Source organism: Pan paniscus, chromosome 10 (assembly GCF_029289425.2).
Source record: "Pan paniscus chromosome 10, NHGRI_mPanPan1-v2.0_pri, whole genome shotgun sequence".
Taxonomy (NCBI): Eukaryota; Metazoa; Chordata; class Mammalia; order Primates; family Hominidae; genus Pan; species Pan paniscus.
In genome coordinates, this window is record NC_073259.2 from 42,394,365 (window position 1) to 42,416,450 (window position 22,086).

General features: G+C 43.4%; 1 protein-coding gene across 6 annotated transcripts in view; it reads right to left on the bottom strand.

Annotated features, from left to right (window-relative positions):
* SCN8A (sodium voltage-gated channel alpha subunit 8) overlaps positions 1 to 22,086 on the bottom strand; it is a 218,864-nt gene that overhangs the window by 8,738 nt on the left and 188,040 nt on the right. For 4 of the 6 annotated variants that reach the window (XM_055095641.2, XM_055095640.1, XM_055095638.2 and 1 more), the window contains exons 21-26: positions 20,184 to 20,306; positions 13,794 to 14,078; positions 11,860 to 11,913; positions 11,190 to 11,327; positions 10,571 to 10,675; positions 6,432 to 6,702 (exon numbers count right to left, since the gene is read on the bottom strand). In XM_055095641.2, the coding sequence (XP_054951616.1) occupies positions 6,432 to 6,702; positions 10,571 to 10,675; positions 11,190 to 11,327; positions 11,860 to 11,913; positions 13,794 to 14,078; positions 20,184 to 20,306 (976 nt within the window). The remainder of the gene's footprint in view (positions 1 to 6,431; positions 6,703 to 10,570; positions 10,676 to 11,189; positions 11,328 to 11,859; positions 11,914 to 13,793; positions 14,079 to 20,183; positions 20,307 to 22,086) is intronic. The other 2 variants (XM_055095643.2, XM_055095642.2) reach the window with 1 other exon arrangement.

Here is a 22,086-nt window from a genome sequence, read left to right on the forward strand (position 1 = left end):
GTGTAAGCAGAAAACTTCCAGGTCAAGTGGACAAAAGGCTAATCTGAATTATAAAAATAGAGAATCATGCCCCCTCAACCAATTTCCAGACTTGAACCAGTGTACAGACCCAGAATAATATTCCCCTTGAATAAAAGGGAGGCCTGGTCCCTTTGAAAAAGGACCCCACTACACTACTGACAATTTATACTGCTAATCTTTCTCCCATGCTTCCCCAAGGAGACCTCCGGTCTTTTACCAGGGTAACTGGTCCCCTTTCGGGGACTACTGGACACTGGACACTGGCTCTGAGCGACGATGATTCCAGGGGACCCAAAACATCACTGTGGTCCTCCAGTTAGAGTAAGGGCTTATGGAGGTCAGGTAATTAATGAAGTTTCAGCTCAGGTCTGACTTACAGTGGGTCCCGGATTCATCCTGTGGTCATTTTCCCAGTGCCAGAATGTGTAATTGACACAGACATACTTAGTAGCTGGCAGAATCCCCATACTGGCTGACTGGTAGTGTGAGGCCTATTATGGTGGGAAAGGCCAAATGGAAGCCATTAGAGCTGCTTCTACCTAGAAAAACAGTAAATCAAAAACAATACTGCATCCCTGGAGGGACTGTGGAGATTAGTGCCACCATCAAGGACTTGAAAGATGCAGGGGTGGTGATTCCCACCACATCCCCATTCAACTTTCCTATTTGGCCTGTGCAGAAGTCAGATAGATCTTGGAGAACGACAGTGGATTATCATAAGCTGAACCAAGTGGTGACGACTCCAACTGCAGCTGCTGTACCAGATGCGGTTTCATTGCTTGAGCAAATTAACACATCTCCTGGTATCTGATATGCAGCTACGGATTTGGCAAATGCCTTTTTCTCCATTCCTGTCCATAAGGTCCACCAGAAGCAATTTGCCTTCAGCTGGCAAGGCCAGCAATATATCTTTACTGTCCTACCTCAGGGGTATATAAACTCCCTGGCTTTGTGTCATAATCTTGCTCGCAGAGATCTTGATCGCTTTTCCCTTCCACAAGATATGATGGTCCATTACGTTGATGACATTATGCTGACTGGACCCAGTGAGCGAGAAGTAGCAAACACACTGGACTTACTGGTGAGACATTTGCGTGCCAGGGGATGGGAAATAAATCAGACTAAAATTCAGGGACCTTCTACCTCAGTGAAATTTCTAGGGGCCCAGTGCTGAGGGGCCTGTCAAGATATTCCTTCTAAGGTGAAGGATAAGTTGTTGCATTTGGCCTCTCCTACAACCAAGAAAGAGTCACAACGCCTAGTGGGCCTATTTGGATTTTGGGGGCAACACATTCCTCATTTGAGTATGTTACTCTGGCCCATTTATTGAGTCACCTGAAAGGCTGCCAGTTTTGAGTGGGGTTTAGAACAGGAGAAGGCTCTGCAATAGGTCCAGGCTGCTGTGCAAGCTGCTCTGCCACTTGGGCTATATGACCCAGCAGATCCAATGGTGCTTGAGGTATCAGTGGCAGATAGGGATGCTGTTTAGAGCCTTTGGTAGGCCCCCATAGGTGAATCACAGAGGAGGTCCGTAAGATTTTGGAGCAAGGCCCTGCCATCTTCTGCAGATAACTACTCGCCTTTTGAGGGACGGCTCTTGGCCTGTTACTGGGCTTTGGTGGAAACTGAACGTTTGACCATGGGTCACCCAGTTACCATGTGGCCTGAACCGCCTCTCATGAACTAGGTGCTCTCTGACCCATCTAGCCATGAAGTTGGGTGCGCACAGCAGCATTCCATCATCAAATGGAAATGGTATGCACCTGATTGGGCTCGAGCAGGTCCTAAAGGCACAAGTAAGTTACAAGAGGAAGTAGCTCAAATGCCTATGGTCCCCACTGCTGCCACCCTACCTTCTCTCCCGGAGCCTGCAGAGATGGCCTCATGGGGAGTTCCCTATGATCAACTGACAGAAGAAGAGAAGACTAGGGCCTAGTTTACAGATGGTTCTGCACGAAATGCAGGCACCACCCAAAAGTGGACAGCTGCAGCACTATAGCCCCTTTCTAGGACATCCCTGAAGGAGAGCACTGAAGGGAAATCTTCCCAGTGGGCAGAACTTCGAGCAGTGCACCTGGCTGTGCACTTTGCATGGAAGGAGAAATGGCCAGATGTTTGATTATATACTGATTCATGGGCTGTAGCAAATGGTTTGGCTGGATGGTCAGGGACTTCAAAGAAGCATGATTGGTGACAAATTTGGGGAAGAGGTATGTGGATGGACCTCTCTGAGTGGTCAAAAACTGTGAAGATATTTGTGTCCCACATGAATGCTTACCAAAGGGTGACCTCAGCAGAGGAGGCTTTTAATAATCAGGTGGATAGGATGACTCATTCTGTGGACACCACTCAGCCTCTTTCCCCAGGCACCCCTGTCATTGCCCAATGGGCCCATGAACAAAGTGACCATAGTGGCAGGGATGGAGGTTACGCATGGGCTCACCAACATGGACTCCCACTCATCAAGGCTGACCTGGTTGTGGCCACTGCTGAGTGTCCAATTTGCCAGTAGCAGAGACCAACACTGAGCCCTCAATATGACACCATTCCTCGGGGTGATCAGCCAGCTACTTGGTGGTAGGCTGCTTATATCGGACCTCTTCCATCATGGAAAGGGCAGCGGTTTGTCCTCACCAGAACAGACACTTACTCTGGGTATGGGTTTGCTTATCCTGCATGCAATGCTTCTGCCAAGACTACCATCTGTGGACTCACGGAATGCATTACCCACCATCATGGTATTCCACACAGCATTGCTTCTGACCAAGGCACTCACTTTACAGCTAAGGAAGTGCGGCAGTGGGTTCATGCTCATGGAATTCACTGGTGTTACCATGTTCCTCATCATCTTGAAGCAGCTGGATTGATAGCATGGTGGAATGGCCTTTTGAAGTCATGATTACAATGCCAACTAGGTAACAATACTTTGCAGGGCTGGGGCAAAGTTCTCCAGAAGGCCATGTATGCTTTGAATCAGTGTCCAATATATGGTACTGTTTCTCCCATAGCCAGGATTCATGGGTCCAGGAATCAAGGGGTGGAAATGGAAGTGGCACCACTCCCCATCACCCCTAGTGACCGGCTAGCAAAATTTTTGCCTCCTGTTCCTGCGACATTATGTTCTGCTGGCCTAAAGGTCTTAGTTCCAGAGGGAGGAATGCTGTCACTAGGAGACACAACAATGATTCCATTAAACCTGAAGTTAAGATGGCCACCTAGCCACTTTGGGCTATCTCTGAGTCAACAGTCTAAGATGGGAGTTATAGTGTTGGCTGGGGTGACTGACCCAGACTATCAAGATGAAATCAGTCTACTTCTCCACAATGGAGGTATGGAAGAGTATGCATGGAATACAGGAGATCCCTTAGGGCGTCTCTTAGTATTAGCATGCCCTGTGATTAAGGTCAATGGGAAACTACAACAGCCCAATCCAGGTAGGACTACAAATGCCCCAAACCCTTTAGGAATGAAGATTTGGGTCACTCCACCAGGTGAATAACCACAACCAGCCGTGGTGCTTGCTGAAGGCAAAGTGAATATAGAATGAGTAGTAGAAGGTAGTCATCAATACCAGCTACGACCACGTGACCAGTTGCAGAAATGAAGACTATTGTCATGAGTATTTCCTCCTTATTTTGTTAAGAACATGTTTGTGCATGTATACACTTGTACTAGGAAAATATCTTCATTTTAGTTCTTTTCTTTTTCCTTTATCATGTGACGTAAGATTTGTTGACTTCGTATCAGCATTTAAGTGTTGTTAACTTTATGTAATAGCATTCAGGTTAAGGATTAGTGTGCTTCTGGTTGTATGAAGGATAGCTGTATTATGTTAGGCGTAATTAGGACCTTATTATTGTATTTATTTGGAGATTAAGTATGATTTCAGGAGATGTGTACGGGTTCAAGTTGGCAAGGGGTGGACTTGTAATGGTTAATATTAAGTGTCAATTTGATTGGACTGAAGGATGCAAAGTATCGTTTCTGGGTGTTACCAGAGATTAGGCTGGTGCAAAAGTAACTGCAGTTTTTGCCATTACTTTTAATTTGAGTCAGTGGACTGGGAGAGGAAGGCCCACCCTCATTGTGGGTGGGCACCATCTAATCGGCTGCCAGCTCAGCTAGAAAAAGCAGGCAGAAGAAGATGGAAGAAGCTGACTTGCTGAGTCTTCCGGCCTTCATCTCCTCCCACGCTGGATGCTTCCTGCCCTCGAACATAAGACTCTGAGTTCTTCAGCTTTTAGACTCTTGGACTTTCACCAGTGGTTTGCCAGGGGCTCTCTGGCCTTTGGCCAGACCAAAGGCTGCACTGTCAGCTTCCCTACTTTTGAGGATTTGAGACTCAGACTGAGCCACTACTGGCTCCCTTCAGCTTGCAGATGGCCTATCGTGGGACTTCACCTTGTGATCGTGAGTCAGTTCTCCTTAATACACTCCCTTTCATATATACATCTATCCTATTAGTTCTGTCCCTCTACAAAACTCTAATACATTTCTTACTTTAAAAAGATGATTTCTATACTTTTGTTTCTGAACAAATTAATGTTAATAAAAATCCCCATCATCAAAAACATCTTCCTCTTTTTAGAGTACCATTTGAAAATAGGGGGTATGATTTGGTCTGTGGATTTTCTGTGTCACTCAACGATAAGTGGCCAGGAAAGTTTCAAGAGCAGTGGACAAGGGTAGCATTGTCCAAAGTGTGTTTTGTGAGAAATTAGGAGAATGGACTTGAGGCCAGGGGGCTGGGCTTGAACCCCCACTTGCTCACTTACCAGCCACATGTCTTGGGAACCTCTCTGTGCCTCAGTTCCTCAGGATTCTTAGAGGTTTGTTGAGAGGATTATATGAATTAACATATTTAAAGCACTTATTATGGTACCTGGCACATAATGTGTTCCATTTAAATGTGAGCTATCATTATTATTACTGAAAAAAAGGAAACTGTGGTCTAATAAAGGTGGGATGCTATGTTACATTTAAACAGAATTCTTTATTTTTGAGACTAGGTCTCTCTCTGTCATCTAGGAAGTGTAATGGCGTGATCTCAGCTCACTGCAGCCTTGACCTCCCGGGCTTAAACAATCCTCCCACCTCAGCCTCCCAAGTAACTGGGACTACAGGCACATATCACCATGCCTGGCTCATTTTTTTTTTTTTTTTTTTTTTCAGAGATAGAGTTTTATCATGTTGCCCAGGCTGGTCTTAAACTCCTGGGCTCAAGTTGTCTGCCCGCCTTGCCTCCCAAAGTGCTGGGATTACAGGCACGCGCCACTGCACCCGGCCCAGAATTCTTTACCGTAGGACTTCCAAGAGAATTCAGTAATGTGCACTGTGAATCCTCAAAGGAAAATTAAAGGCAGTGTTACCTAAAGTAATTTCCTCATGAGATTCTTTTGTTGAGGAGAAATGTATAGGATTAGTGTTCCACATATCAACACACGTTTGGACATGCTGCTCTGGAGGACAGAACTAGAGGGTGGCAGGGGCCAAGGGGAGACCCCTGCCTTCTGGTACCTTATAACCACTACACTAGGCCCAGCATGGCCGCCGGAGCTCTGGGGCTGGTCCCATGGGTCTCGAGCACTCTCTCTAGTGTAAATGAGTCAAACTTACCTGGAAACAAGGCTGAGTTTTATCACACAAGATGCCTTTCAGGAAGGCAAGGAAACATTTTGGGAGGGCAATCAACAGGGTGGCATTTCCTTCTGCCTGCCTGCCAGGACATCATCCCCCCACACTTTTAGGTTGAAGCAAAATGCACACAGTCACTGTTAAAAAACATGGACTTTGGGATCAACTCGAGTTATGCCTCCACCACCTCCTAGCGAGTGACTGTGGACATGTATACAGTCCAGATAATAAAGAAACTTGCTTCCTGGGATGTAATAAGAATCAAATGAGATAACACAGGTGAAGAAACTCTCAAACTGTAGTTGGCCCATAGTAAAATCTCAGTAAACAAGCCCTGCCAGTAACAGCAGCACTACCATGGCCATCACCACCAGAACTTACCTAGACTATTTCATTAACGGCCAACTTAGCAATCATTCCTTTTTTCATTTTATACTTCTGTTGTGCTACATTTTTTAATGACAACTTTCTTTTACCTTCCCTGTTAGGCTTTAAACTCCTTAAAAGCAAGAACCAATCTTTTTTTTTTTTTTCTTTTTTCCCTGAGCCACAGAATTTATAATCCAAGACTACTAAGAACACTCAGTAGAAACTCACTGACCATGGAACCTGCTAGGCAGGCCCCCGAGATGACTCAGGGGCACACATGGACTTAAGCTATGAGGGTATCTTGCCTGCACTTCAGACCTGTGTCATTCATTCCTCTCCTGGGAAATCTCATCCTCACAATCAGTCAGGTCCCCTTTCCCCTCGCCTACTTCCCCAACCCCACTCACCCACAATGGAGAGGATGACTACCACGAAGTCGAAGATGTTCCAGCCAATGGTGAAGTAGTAGTGCCTCAACGCAAACATTTTGAGCACACACTCACAGGTGAAGAAGATAACAAACACCAGGTTAATCCAGTAGAGGATGTTCTCCATCTGCTTGCTTTGAGTGTCTGTCTCCACCATCATTGTCACCATGTTAAGGCAGATGAGCATCATGATAACAATGTCAAAGGCTTGCTGAGTGACAAAATCAAAGACGATTCCTTGGATTTTGTTCTGGGGAGGAAGGGAAGGAAAAGATAAAAGATTCATGAAAACCTTTCCAAGCCAACCTATGGAAGCTGTCACCCTGCTAATCGAGGTAGCCTCTCCCTCCTTTTCTGTAATACTGGTCAGCTCTGCTGCTCTATCAGGAGCATGGATGGAGACCAACATCAGTATTACCTCACCAAGAGCTTTCCAAAGTTACCAGCTTCTCTCTGTTTTCTGTTTGTTTGTTTTTTTTGAGACACAGTCTCATTCTGTTGCCCAGGCTGGAGTGCAGTGGTGCGATCTTGACTCACTGCAGCCTCTGCCTCCTAGGTTCAAACAATTCTCATGCCTCAGTCTCCCGAGTAGCTGGGATTACAGGCACACACCACCACGTCCGGCTAATTTTTTGTATTTTTAGCATAGACGGGGTTTTGCTATATTGGCCAGGCTGGTCTTGAACTCCTGGCCTCAAGTGATCTGTCTTCCTTGGCCTCCCAAAATGCTAGGATTACAGGTGTGAGCCATCATGCCTGGCCTTTCTTTCTGTTTTTAGAGACGGGTCTTACTGTGTTGCCCAGGCTGGAGTGCAGTGGCTATGCATAGGCGCGATCATAGCACATAGCAATTCAAACTCCTGGCCTCAGGTGATCCTCCTGCCTGAGCCTCCCAATAAGCTGGGCCTACAGGTGTGCACCACTATACCCAGCTGACCCACTTCTCTTTTGCGTCTGTGACACCACACACTCTGGCTGTCGTCCTACTTACCCAGCTGCTCCTTTTTTGGTCTCATCTGCCAGCCATTTCTTCTCTCAATCCCTTCTTTCTCTAAATTTTTGCTCTATGAGAGCTCATCTATTCCTGCTGCTTACGTGATACCTATGTACTTATGCTTAAGCTTTTCTTCTCCAGCCCATACCTTTCCTCTGATCCTGAGTTGCTTTCTTGCCACTTCTTCTTGATGACTCATAAGCATCTCAAACTTACCATGTCCAAGCCTCTCACAGTTAAGTCCAAAGCAGAGCCAAGTCTGTTCCCTGCCCCTCACCCAGCTTGTTCCTCTCATCTCAATTATTCATCCAGGCTCTCAAGCCAGGAATCTGGGCATCATCTTTGTCTCTTTCTTCTCCCTCATCTGATCCACTGAAGGGCCTGTTGATTCTTCCTCCAAAATTATAACTTGGGTTCATCCACTTCATTCCATTTTTATTGGCTCTATGCTAACCTGAGCCACCATCATCTCTCATCTGGACTTGTCTGGCCACTTAACTGGTCTCCCACTTCTTCTCTTGCCCTCATCCAATGCAGTCCTCATATAATAGCAAGTGTAATGATTTAAAACAAATGGATCATGGCCAGGTGCGGTGGCTCACGCCTGTAATCCCAGCACTTTGGGAGGCCGAGGCCTCCCAAAATTGATCACTTGAGGTCAGGAGTTCAAGACCAGCCTGGTCAACATGGTGAAACCCTGTCTCTACTAAAAATACAAAAATTAGCCGGGCATGGTGGCAGGCGCCTGTGGTCCCAGCTACTCGGGAGGCTGAGGCACGAGAATTGCTTGAACCTGGGAGGCAGAGGTTGCAGTGGGCTGAGATCACGCCACTGCACTCCAGCCTGGTTAAGAGAGAGACTCTGTCTCAAAACATAAAACAAAAAACAAATGGATCACATCATTCCCCTACTTAAAACCTTTCAAGAGCTTCCCACTGGGCTTGCAACACAATCCCTATTGTTAACCTGGCTTACGGGGAGACACCTGGCACAGTCTGACTCTGCTCATCAATGTCCCTCCTCTGGCTCGCCACCCCCTGGCCACACTGTTTTCTGCTTCTGGGGTCTTGTGTATTCTGCCAGGAATCTCTTTCCCCAGCTCTTTGGTTCCATCTTTTTTTTTTTTTTTTTTTTTTTGAGATAGGGTCTCGCTGTCTTCCCCAGGCTGGAGTGCAGTGGCATGATATAGCTTACCATATCCTCTGCAGCCCTGACTCCTGGACTCACGCCATCCTCTCACCTCAGCCTTCTCAGTAGCTGGGACTACAGGCATGCTACCAGGCTCGGCTAATTTTTTTTTTTTTTTTTTGTACAGATGGGGTTTCACTGTGTTGCCCAGGCTGGTCTAGAACTCCTAGGCTCAAGCGATCTGCCTGCCTCTAGATCCCAAGTTGGGATTACAGTATGAGCTACCGTGCCCAGCCAGTTCCTTCTCATCCACTCAAGTAGACCCTCCTTAGTGAGGCTTTCTCTGACTACTATATTAAAGTAGATCCACCACTTATAGCCCTCTAGTTAATTTTTTTCCTACAATCTTCCACATTTTATTGTAGCTGTTTGCTTACTTATTTATTATCTATCTCCCCAACTATTATAAGCTCCATGACAGCAGTCTACCTTTCGTTCATCACATAATGCTTAGTGCACGGTACATAGTAAAGACTGATAAATATTTGCTAAATGAATGTTAATCACTCTTTATTAATGTTTCCTACTTTTTAAAATATTTTATTTTATTTTGTATTTTTTGAGACAGGGTCCCTCCCTATTGCCCAAGCTGGAGTACAGTGGCACGGTCATGGCTCACTGCAGTCTTGGCCTCCAAGCTCAAGCAATTCTCTTACCTCAGCCTCCTACGTAGTGAGGACCACAGGTACACATAACCACGCCCAGCTACTTTTTACAAAATTTTTTTGTAGAGATGGGGTCTCATTATGTTGCCTAGGCTGGAAGTTATATTTTAATGTGGAAGAAAATACACTCAGGTTCCCATATGGAAAGTACTAAACAGAACTTTAGAAATGTTAACCTTTTTCTATTCCCTTTAGTCCCATTTCTATCACAAAATGAAGTCTTAACATCAAGGAAATTAAAAACCCCAAATGTTCTCTCTCTTGAGATTCCTTGCTTTTTTGTTTGTTTGTTTGTTTGAAGTACTGAGATACTTGGGCTGGTGCTTATTTCCAGGATTACTTTAACTTGGTGGTTTTCAATCTGCCCTGCAAAGCCCTAGAATTTCTTTTCCTTCAAAAGTTGATGCGGTAGATGTACCACGTGCGGCGTGTGGGGGTGAGGGGAGAAAACGTTCTGGAACTATAACTCTTGATTCAAACATAGTCACTCTACTTTTATTTCTACAAATTAGATTATCAGGGAAGCGTTTGTATTAAAGGTTCTGCTGGGTTTTTTTGGTGGTGTTGTGTCTGTTTTTTAAAGTTGCTAAATGGAAGTTACAGAAGAAGGAACTTTGGGCCTGGCTTTTGGGGGTGATGTCCCATCCAACCAGATATATGGAATCAGGAGCAGGGTATCTCCTCCTCCTTCTCTGAAACAAGACAACCATCAACAATGGAACAATGGAGCAGAATCTCAGCCCCCTAATCTGTTTTATAAAAGGCTCAGCTCAAGAGAGGGAATCAGGGCACCAGACTCCCATAGTTTTACCCTCTTCTGCTCCCACAAATAACCAGAAGCATGATTTTAACTTCTAGATACATCCTGCAAAGACATCCTTATTGAGCAGAGAGAAGCTGAAAAAATTATGACCAAATCCTATCTTGAACTGGCAGGAAAGAGAGCAACTTTATTTCATTTTCTCTTGTTGATTTTTGGTTGTCTCTAAAAACATCTCTCTACTAGGGCCAAAGCCAATGTGGTTCACATGCTGATTCTTGGTGGCTGCCCAAGGAAGGCTCAGAGGATAGGTCGAGGATTGATGTAAAAGCCCCCATGCCTTAATCCCTGTTCTTCTGCTGTCCTATTCAGATCTTTTGGATGGGTGGTGAGGAGAGGATTAGGCACAAAGCAGCCAATCACTTACCTTTTTCCTTCCTTTGCAGTAACTCTACCAGTACTTTTCCTATATGGGTTCTCACCAAGGCCTCAGCCTGCACAATGCACTTACCAAGGGGCGGGGAATAGGTTTCTGTGGCTTCTTTGAGCCCAGCTTTTTCATGGCATTGTAGTACTTCTTCTGTTCTTCGGTCATGAAGATGTCCTGACCTCCGAAGTAAAGGAGGGAAGAAGAAAACAGACAATTACAACTGGCTCTCAACATGCTATGGGTTTGGACCTAAGGTTCAATACTGAGAACTGAGGGAAGACCTATCCCTTTCCTTTGTAGCTAATAGCTGTCCCAGAGTGGGGTAGACCTGCGATAATCATTCAGCTCTAGTCTAGACAGTTTCTACTTCTTGCGATAGCTATTCATCTGTTTCTTTCCTTTTCATCTCTGTTGCTAGACTGCACTCTCTGACCTACCTGCTTCTGGTGGGAGACCAAGACCAGTAATAGGCCTCAAGAATAAAAGACTGCTAGTAAGTGTGGTAAACTACATGCTGCAAAATCCAGCCCCGAACAGAAAGAGTGGGTTGGGGCTAACGTATGGGGGCCAGGGTCACAGTGAGCTAACAATATAGATTTTAGAGAAAGAAAGAGGGACATTTTCTTTCTAGAGATAGGGACAAAGGTGCCTCTTATCTGGGCTGACTTCCAACCACTGGCAATGAGGGGAGGAGACCTATCTTTTTCTTTTGTTGATTGAAGTTATCAATGATGACACCAATGAACAGGTTCAGGGTGAAGAAGGAGCCGAAGATGATGAAGATGACAAAGTAGATGTACATGTAGATATTGTCCTCATACTTAGGCTGCTCATCAGGCTGTCAAAGGACAGGATAAAAGGAAGAGAATCAGCTCCTAGTTTGGAGTTTGACACGCCAAGGCCATCAGCCGTAACTGTGACCATTTGAGCTGCTAAACATCTTGGGGTGGGAGAGCCCTAGATTCTTTCTGCCTGCTTCCTTCTCTACACTGGCATGGCCTGCCTTGAGAGGACACTAGTCATCCTCTGACTCATGTGGAGAACATGCAAATCATGAGGCCACAGGGAGGGAGGGCTGTCTGCCAGGAGCCATACTTTTGCTATGAAGCAGGATTGAAGCATAGACAGCTTCACTGGGGCCACGTAAAAAATCAACAGTCTAATCATCGGGGGCCAATGTAAGAGAGTGATGACTTACTGAGATGAGGAAAATGATCTATAATCAATAACACAAGCAATAAATGTTCCAAAGAGAAACGTCAACTCCTCCATTCCTTCATCCCTTCCTCTTTCTTGGTGGGCTCGGTATACCATGCTGCTTGCTTTCCAGCCATCTGAGAAGGTGGTATTTTCGCCATGTACATCCTTACCTTCCGGGAATCTACAGCTGCATACATGATGTCCATCCAGCCTTTGAAGGTTGCCTGGCAAACAGAGTCAGTCATTAGACGGTGCCTATAAAGGGAGTGGATGGGAGTCTAGGCAGGGGTCCCAAAGGCCAGGCTTAGGTTCAGTGAGAACACAGAACAGGGGTTTGGGTGCAGCCTCCCTTGGACACAGAATTTTCTGTTTGTTACTACAGGTCCCAGGAGGGCTTTGTTCCTGAAAATAACAACAAAGTTTGGCAAATAAACATGTTGAAAATGGTAATGGGATTAAGGCTTTACGAAAGGACTCAAAAACATGGGCCTGAGAAGCCTGCCTAAAGTTAGGGAAAACTTTTATGAGTGAATGGCAGGAATCTACTGAAAATGCTTGGAACTTAGCATTCCATTCCACTGAGGAATCATTTTTTAAAAAGGTGGTAAGCAAAAAAAAAAAAAAAAAAAAAACAAAACGTGTTAAGCGATAGGGGTCGGAAAAACTCATAGGTGGATTTAAAAGAAAAACAAGATCAGACTTACCCTTTACTAATATACACATGTATAGCCTATGTAGTAGCAATACCAGCTTTATCCTTGACAGTCCCTTCCCAATTCTACTCCTTCAGTCTACTATATCTAGACTGATTTTGGAAACAAATATGGATAATCCATGTACTATTCACCGTGTTTTATGTACTCAACCAGATTCTAAGGTTTTTTCAGGGCACAGGAAGGTCTTTATTCATCTGAGGGCCCTAGTACTGTACTGTCAAGCACAGCATCTTGCATATGGCAGGGACTCTGTGACTACCATGTTTGACTGGCTTGTGGATGTGCACTGGTTTTCTGGAGATGCTCCAATGCAGATTCAATTTGTGGGTCCAATTTTTTGAACTGGGATACAACAGCAAAAAAGCTTTGGGGTAGGAAAAACTACAGTTCATTCCATGAACTTTGCCTTCTACTATGAGTTGACAGTGAGTGTTTACTATATGTAAGGTTAGGTTGAGAGCTTCATCTGTTATTGCAGTTAGTCTCCCAAGAACTGTATGATATAGGCATGGAAATATAGTAACAAAAATACTTAATAGCAATTTTCATTAATTAAGCATGGTTATATGCTGGGAATTGTGCTAAGAAATTTTTAAAAATCACAAATCCTCTTAACAACCATGCAAAGTGTCATTATCTATATTTAATAGATGAAGAAACAGAGAATCAGAGAGGCTGAATAATTTGTCCAAAGTTACATATCCAGTAAGTATCAGAGTATGTTCAAATCTATAACAGTCTAATTTCAAAGCCTACGAGCTTTCACTCCATTATGTTGTCTTGTCACACATTCTGAAACACTGGTGAGAGAGGCAGTGAAAACTAAGCATGAAAGAATGAAATTAGGCAAAAGAAAATTATCTAGATAGTTAAATCCTTCCTTACTGTGATACATTAATCTGATACCTTTCTCTGGGGTGGAGCTGAGGTGAGTGTGGCACCAAGGCACTGTCATGGTTTTTTCCTAAGTTAACTGGAGTGTGGTGAGTATGTACTATTATTTTGCTCCATCACAATTGCCATTACTTTTTTGTCTATGTGCTTATCTTGATTTTTTTTGCCCTTGTCTTTAACTGCACTCTCTGACCGGGAAGGGAAGATGATCTCTCTGCCACTTTATTACACTGCAGGAATCTTTATTTGTTGCTGGGCACAGCTCTGTTCCTGAGCACAATGAGAGATTTCCTTTGAGTGAGATCTTGTAGAAGTCAGAGAATACTCAGGAAAGGTATCTCTCTGAAACTGGTTTGGGGAACAATACAGTTTTCTTGGACTTATTGAGAATAATCCTGATTCTAGAAGTAGGGTTGAGAAGAAGCCAAATGGGATTTGTGCTAGCTGCCTGAATTTCACAGAACTGAAAAAACAAAAACAAAAACACTACTTACTACTTGAAGAAGGGCCAGGTATCCTGCCCCAACATTGTCAAAGTTGATCTTCACGTTCTTCCATCTGATCTCTGTATTGTTCCCCTCCATAAGCTTTTCACATTCAGTTTTATTGTTGACATCTTCAATTTCAAATCGGATTTCGGAAGTCTCATTAAAGCAGTAGTGGTACTTTCCCGCAAACAAGTTAACTCCCATGATGCTGAAAATCAGCCAGAAGATGAGACACACCAGCAGCACATTCATGATGGAGGGGATGGCGCCCACCAAGGCATTCACCACCACCTGCATTGGAAGGGGAGGTTGCTCAGTGTTGGGTGGAAATGAGAGCAAGCACATTTTTTGATTTCCAGGAGGGGAATGACATTGTGTGGCTTGTTCTGTATGGAAACATTACATTCCCTTTGGAATTAGAGTAACTGGACAGACTGACAAGTAGGACCAAAAATTTCTAAGTCTAGGACTATATTGAAGGAATTTTAAAAAGTTACATCTTTATTTTGACTAACACAAATTCCCCAGCCAAGCTGACCTAGGTCTTCTTTCCTATGCATCAGCCTGGGACTGAAAAATTATTTCTTAGTCCAGTCTCCCTCTTCCTCAATTCATAAAATATGCCCAATGGGAAAATATGAGTAACTTTCAGCTTGCTAGTTGCCTTTCAACAGACATTCCCCCTCTGAAAAACAAGGTATAATTGTTCAAAATCACAGAGAACTACCCGTTGTGGTTAATAGAGAGCCAGTTAACAGTACATAATGTCTCTTTTATGACTACGCAAGGCCAGTTATTTTATTTCAGGCAATAGCTGAGCATGCATATTTTGCAGGCTCAAGAAAAAAAAAAGCTATATTCCCTCTACCAAACAGTATAAAATAAAATCTGAACAGATGTGCTTTCACTCAAGGTTCATTATACTTCTCCAGCCTTTTTATTCTGACTTTGTAGGCTTTTAAATCAGAGTTGCTCCCTGCTTGGCTAATGCTGTCGTCTCTCTGCTCATTCCAGGGCTTGACTCCACTCATCACAGTGTATTAGAAATAGGGATGACTTAAGGTTTTTAAGAGAGTTTTGGGTTAGATCATCACTGCTCTTGAAACTAAAAAAATTGGCATATTGTTAAAAGTCACTGACTACAGTAAGCTCAGGAATAAAAAAAAAGCAAAAGAAAAAAACCCCTTAGGAATCAAAGTTTATGGGTTGTTTTCAACTTTGATTTTGCTTTACAGTATCAGTCAGAGCAGCACACAATTTAGAGTTTAGGGTTTCCTTATCTTCTGGTTTTGCCTTAGACTGCATTGTCACTCATCAGGACATGTGGCTGATCAGAGCTACCTGTTCTATCTTGTGTAAAAAATGCAATGATATTCTTCTGCTAAGGAGTCACTCTTCCTTTTAGATTAAAATATTCATTTTGTGTTTCTCCAATTCATATACTAGGGCCTTTAGACTGAGAGGCAGTTATTTCTTAATTCTTAGACCAAGAAATCTCTTCTAGATCTGACAGCTCTGTCATTAAAGTGTTTATTACTTTGTTTATTAAGTTGAGCAAGGAAAGCCAGGATATCTGAAATCTGGAAAATCTTCACTTTTTTTGGAGAATGATATTCATATTTATTTATATTACCAAATTTGTCATGTACTCAGATTTGAATTTACCTCCTCATTCTACAGTTGCTCACCCTTTGGCGGGAGCACCAAAAAGCAATGAAATGTGCAAAAGAACAGGCAAAAGGAGGATGATCCACAAATGGAAAAATAATTTCTCAAACAATACGGGAGTAGATTATGTAAAGATTCAAAAGCTCAAGTCTATGTGACAGCATTTCGCAGCAGACCTTAGGTGGGAGATCGTGACTTTCTGTTAGACCATTACAAATGTGGCACAGGAAGTAGGCCCCAAAGACTTGAAACCAAGGCATGCTGCTTTTTAATCTCAATTCAGAACCTACTTCCTCCAGGAACTCTTCTGACTATGCAGAAAATGATCTTAAGCTTCTACTCAAACCCAGTCTAACCTGTCCCATATACTATGGGTTACAGTTAAATATGGGTTAATATTTACCATAGGGAAGAAACATTAACGTGATCTCTTTGAACTTTTATTCTCATAAAGTATATAGAAAATTTTACATATTGATCCATTTGATCAAATGAATCAATATACAAAAATATTCAGAGCCTTATTCTCTGATATGATATAAAATCCTATAAAATCCAAAGTTTTATAAGATGCAAATGTACTTTAATCATAACCAGAGGAAAACTTTTTATTTACTTTTTTTGAGAAAGGGTCTCACTCTGTCGACCAGGCTGGAGTGCAGTGGTGCAATCTTGGCTCACTGAGAAGGGGAGGCCCTTCTCAGGTTCAAGCGATTCTCCTGCCTCAGCCTCCCGAGTAACTGGGACTACAGGTGCGTGCTACCGCGCCCAGCTAATTTTTGTATTTTTTTTTTTTTTTTTTTTTTTTTGAGACGGAGTCTCGCTCAGTCGCCCAGGCTGGAGTGCAGTGGCGCGATCTCGGCTCACTGCAAGCTCCGCCTCCCGGGTTCACGCCATTCTCCTGCCTCAGCCTCCCGAGTAGCTGGGACTACAGGCGCCCGCTACCACGCCCGGCTAATTTTTTGTATTTTTAGTAGAGACGGGGTTTCACCGTGTTAGCCAGGATGGTCTCGATCTCCTGACCTCGTGATCCGCCCGCCTCGGCCTCCCAAAGTGCTGGGATTACAGGCGTGAGCCACCGCGCCCGGCCCTAATTTTTGTATTTTTAATAGAGGTGGAGTTCTGCCATGTTGGCCAGGTTGGTCTCGAACTCCTGACCTCAAAGTGATCCGCCCATCCCGGCCTCCAAAAGTTCTGGGATTACAGGCATAAGACACCATGCCCAGCCCAGAGTTGATTAAACGTACTAATAATTCTTCCTTGCTTTGAACATTAGCTGATAAGCTGCAATATGTTAAGTAGAAACTATTTAACTGTGCTCCATATGTAATGATCATTGTGCTGTTATTCTCAGCAACCACTGGGCAAGAGATCATATTTCTTATTTTGAACTCTCACACTAAAGATATATTATAAATGATAATTCAAATTTCCACTGGTAGTCACTTAATGAATTTGATCCTCTCTTCTCAAGTTCTCTAGTTACTCTACATTGCCTTTAATTATCATGAAATCTATTATTGTTAAGAACTAGACATGGAAATATCACTCAAAGCTAGGTTTTAGTAATCTATAAAAAGTTACTTTTATCAATGGAAGTTTATACTTGGCAATTGATACAAATCCCATTTAATTGATGAGAAAATTCCAATGGATATTAATTCTTACAGTATTTTTGTCTTCTCTATAATGTCTTGGACATTATTGTTGCTCAATAAATACTATAAAATCTGTCAGCTGGCTTTTAATATCTGGCAGAGGGAACATGGCTTTAATGGACAACTATGTACTGACAATCAACAAAAATGCATGCATGTTTCATGGCACTAATATTATATACCCTCGAAAATTTAACAGCACAGCGAAATCTTTAAATGAAGATTACTATGGAGGAGAGAAAAGCAAAGAACTACATTAAGTATTCCTTTGCCTATAGCACAAGTGCTTCAGTTTTCCTGGTCTTTGGTTTGAGGAAGAAGAGGAGACTGAAGTCGGTGCCCCAGGACAGGCTTGGGTCATATGCTCCCTCTCAAGTGAAGCTCTGAGTCTGTAATTGGAGCAGCACAGTGACAGTTGAGCCCATCTGCATGGATGGTGTTCAGTTTATGAAGATTTCTTATTTAAAATATTCTAAAGGTAATCTCTCAAGTGTTGGCATATAGAAGAACCAAAACCAAAGAATAAAAAAAAAATGCCCCATAGAAAAACAACATTTAAATAAAACATGTGTACCTAATTCTGTTTATTACTGGGGGACTTACTATACGCTTAGCCAAATCCAATCTTTTCTTCTTGCAGTTACTCTCCCACAGAAGGGCTAGGAAACCCACAGGGCAGGAATGGATCCCTGATCCCTTTTCACCTGCCCAACCAGCCATGGTCAATACTGTCTGTTAGTTGGCTGGAGTCAATCAAATGAGGTGGCACTCTTATTCCAAAGCTTCCCTTAATGCATTTATTGTTTTAAATTCCAGCTTTGGGTTCAAACTTGTTCTTGACCATATTATCTTACCGAAAAAAATCTTGATGTAGACGCTTTTCAAATAAAACATCATAATGCTTTTCAAATAAAATTATCTACTGTTTTGATTATTCATTCGGGACCTCCAAGCTCCTAAACTACTTTCAAGTTGACAAATGAAAGTTTTTAGGGGACTGGAAACTGAGGGTCCAGGAAAGGTACAGAAAGAAGGGGCAGCTAAAGGGAAGAGGTGTGGCTCCCAAAACGGCTCCTGCATCCAGGTTATTCAAATAACTGCCTCATGAGCAAACTGGCCTCAGCGGCCATGAGGACTGCTTCTGTCTACCTGGACAGGACTAACAGTAATGAGCATCTAGATGGAAATAGTTAGTAACAAGTGTCAGATGGGTCAGATGGGTATTTCTTTTGTAGGGGGATGGGGGGATTTCTTCAGGTATTACCAATCTCTTTTTGGAAGATCAGGGATCACCGTAAGGGGATGCGGAGGAGCTCAGGACAAGTACTGTCTTCAGTGGACTTTTTTGGTTGCATCTTGTCCTCAGTTTTTCAGTCACCAAAGTGGATTATGAACTTTATAACAAAACCAGTATAGTTTATTAAAACATTTTATTAGCTCCCTCTGGAAAACATGCAAAGGTGCAGGGAGCAGAGAAGAACATTTTAACCACATTTTCAATCTCACCGTGGCTGTCTAAACCACTGAATCTTGTGTAATAAACTCTCTTCCTAAATTTAGCCTGAGCATAGCAATGACCTTATTGCACACATTCTAAAACCTCTCTTATCTGTGGGACAGAGTCTTAAAATCCCAAGTTTTTTGAAAAATTAAAATAAATTTACACTACTGTGGAACTGCCCTTCCTGCAGATGGTTTCAGGAGAGTTGCAGAAAGCTTACATTTAGTACACCAAACTGTGACTGTGCTACAGAAGAAACATGAATTTGTTGCAAAAAGCATTTGTCTGGATAAATTAACATAATAAAATTCCCAAGTCCCAATTAAGTTTTCATCTTCCTATACAACTGTGGGTGGCTTCATGGAGTAACAGCCAGGGATCACAGATGAGGAATGAATGTAGCAGCACTGTCCTGGTATCTAGTTTTTCCAATCGGTCTTGCTTCACGTAGACTATCGTAACAGTTTAATTTTTATTCTTACATTCTGACGTTTGCACATTTAAAAATATATCCTCTGGTTTGCTCTCCTGCATGTATTCAACATCTGAATTGAAGCGAGTTTTCTTGGTCTCGTTAAGTATAACAGACCTCTCTCTGATCACCACAGGACAACTATTACCACCAAAGCCAGTTGCCCCTTTGATTTTAAGAAATTGACTTTTTAGTGTGTGTGTGTGCGCGTGCGTGCACGTGCACGCACGCACACGCACAATTGTTTAAACCAAAAGAGACAAGAAAATGGCACCAAGAAGGCACCTTGTTTCTAAGTTGGTAGGGTGACAACACCTTGTATTGTTTTGGGTGGAGTATCACCAAAGCAGGAATAGGAGGTATCAAGAAATTTCAGGAGAACTAGCTGATATTCAGTCATCTAGCATCATACGTGGTTGTCATTTTGACAGTGTTAGGGGACCATACAGCATGGGCAGAGGGGTTGGGGGTGAGGAAAAAAGCTTTGCTATCAGACAGAGGCTTCCAGTCCATTTGGGACTGGGCTGAGAACAACAAGGTGCAATAAGAGGAATCTGAATAGAAAGAAAAGCATTTCTTCTCCCAGGGCCATGCCAAATTCTGCTCCATCCCCAATTCCAGGCCTGCCGTCATATCTTCAAGCCCATTCTCAGCTGCTTTCTCAGTGACCCCAAGGCCACAGTCCCCACCTGGCTGATGCCCCTACACAGCACTCTCCCTGCCTGAAGCTTGTGCTTTTCAGTGGGTCTGTGGGTTACAATTCCCCTTCTTTGCACCTGGTGATTCTCCCTATTAAATCAACAGCCCAGAAAGCCGCCCCGAGTGCTACAGGTAAGCCAGGCCAAATGAGAATAGCCAATGTTAACATGTTCTGCGATGGCATGTTGTTGGGGGTGGGGCCAATATTAATGTGATGAGGCAGCTTAACGCAATTCCCCTTTGCACGGGGCAGGTGTGGGGGAGAGAGTGGAGGATCAAATCAGCAGCTGCATCACAGAATTCGTGTTTGAATGATCTTTCCACCATGTGATCAGTTCTAGCATGCTTAAACAGTTTCCACTGGCATGCAGAAGGATCAGCTGCTCTTAGTATCTTACCCTCATCCCTTCAAATCGTGATAAGGCTCTTAAGGGTCTCAAAGCTCTTAGGGTCCTAAGGGACTTTATGGCACCTAGTTCCGAGTAGCCCAGGGCATTAGCTATAAGGCTGACTAAAGAGACCTACACAGAAACAGAAGAGAAAAACAAAAACAAAAAAGGTAACCAAAAAAAAAAAAAAAAAAAAAAAAAGAAAACAGAGGTTCCAGAGTGTTAGAATAAAGCCCCTAGCACTGAAGACACAGATTGGGCCCCCCAGGTAGAGGAAGTGGGTAACACCAGCTGCCTATTTCAACTTGACTCAAACGACCTGGAAGGAAAGGTGGTTGAGAGGCAGAAGAAAAAACAATAGGGAAGAGAAAATCGAGAAGGCGGTAGAACATACACACAAGTTGGAAAAGGGGAGAGGCTGACGGGAGAGGGAGAGAGTGAGGAAGTTCCACTGGAAGGAGAGGAGCCTGAACAGACGACAAGAGCCTTACCCTCGCCCTTTACAGTCTCTGCAGGTCCCAGAAGTCCCCATTAAATTAAGCCAGACAAATTTAATGGTACCTATGGAAAAGAATACAGATAAATACACATACTCCACACAAGCTGCCCCCTCCTCAGCTCATTCACCATTGGCTTTCCAAGAGGGACAAGCTCTCTTACTCCTGGTTGACAAAAAACCATTTGTTTGAGAATCTGATGCGTCACGACATTAACAACAATGAAAACGTTCAATAAGTACCATGGCTGACTTGCAGTTCCCAAGAAGAACTGTGGCTCCATGAGAACTCGCTTAAGTGAGTTCTATCTCTATCTTTTAAATACATCCTTCTATCTCTCACTTTTAACTATAATAACCTTCTGACTTTTAACTATAACCAGGACCCCTCCATGGCCACAAGAACTTGGGTGAGTCTGGACAACTGAATCCACACTTTTCCTTATAATTCTCATTCTTTCCTTCCAGAACAGTCCAAAATGAATTATCCTCAGGTCTGTCATTTCCATGTCAATCTTCTATAACTTTTATCATCAGAATAACAGTTGGAAGAATTATTGGAAAAAAAAATTTGATAGATGAGGAAATTGAGACCCGTACACAAGAATTTGCCCAGGGTTACACTGGCAGTTCTGCAGCCAAGATTAAAGACCTCCACTGCCTGACTCCCAGGCCAATGCTTTTTCTTCCACAGACAGGTCACGTCCCCAGTGGGCAGGTTACACAACAACATTCCAACAGGACTATCTGGACAATCCAGAGTTGAATATGTTGCCGTACCAGGGGGAAGAAGCCTGCAGACCTCCAGGCTTAGACGTATGGTCAAACACTTTCCTCCTCTGCCAGAGGCAAACTTACCTTGTTCTACCAGAGCTCTCAGAGCAGTTACCACGATGCTTTCTCAACACCATGCTAACTACATTTATGCCTTCCTGGGCCTGAGCTGAGAGTTACAGAATTCTTCAGGGGAGAGCAGACCTAAAAATACCTTTAGTTAGTAAACTCCAGAATGTTTGGGGTCTGGGTTTCTATTTTTTTTTTTTTGTTTTTGAGACAAAGTCTCACTCTGTCGCTCAGGCTGGAGTGCAATGGCACAATCTTGGCTCACTGCAACCTCCACCTCCTGGGTTCAAGCAATTCTCCCTGCCTTAGCCTCCTGGGTGAGTAGCTTAGATTACAGGCATGTGCCATCATGCCCGGCTAATTTTGTATTTTTAGTAGAGATGGGGTTTCACTGTGTTGTCCAGGCTGGTCTCAAACTCCTGACCTCAGGTGATTCGCCTGCCTTGGCCTCCCAAAGTGCTGGGATTACAGGCTTGAGCCACCATGCCTGGCTGGGTTCTGGGTTTCTTACAACACAAATTCTAGGATAGGTTAAGATATTTCCATCAACAGCTCTTAAATTCTTCCTACTGG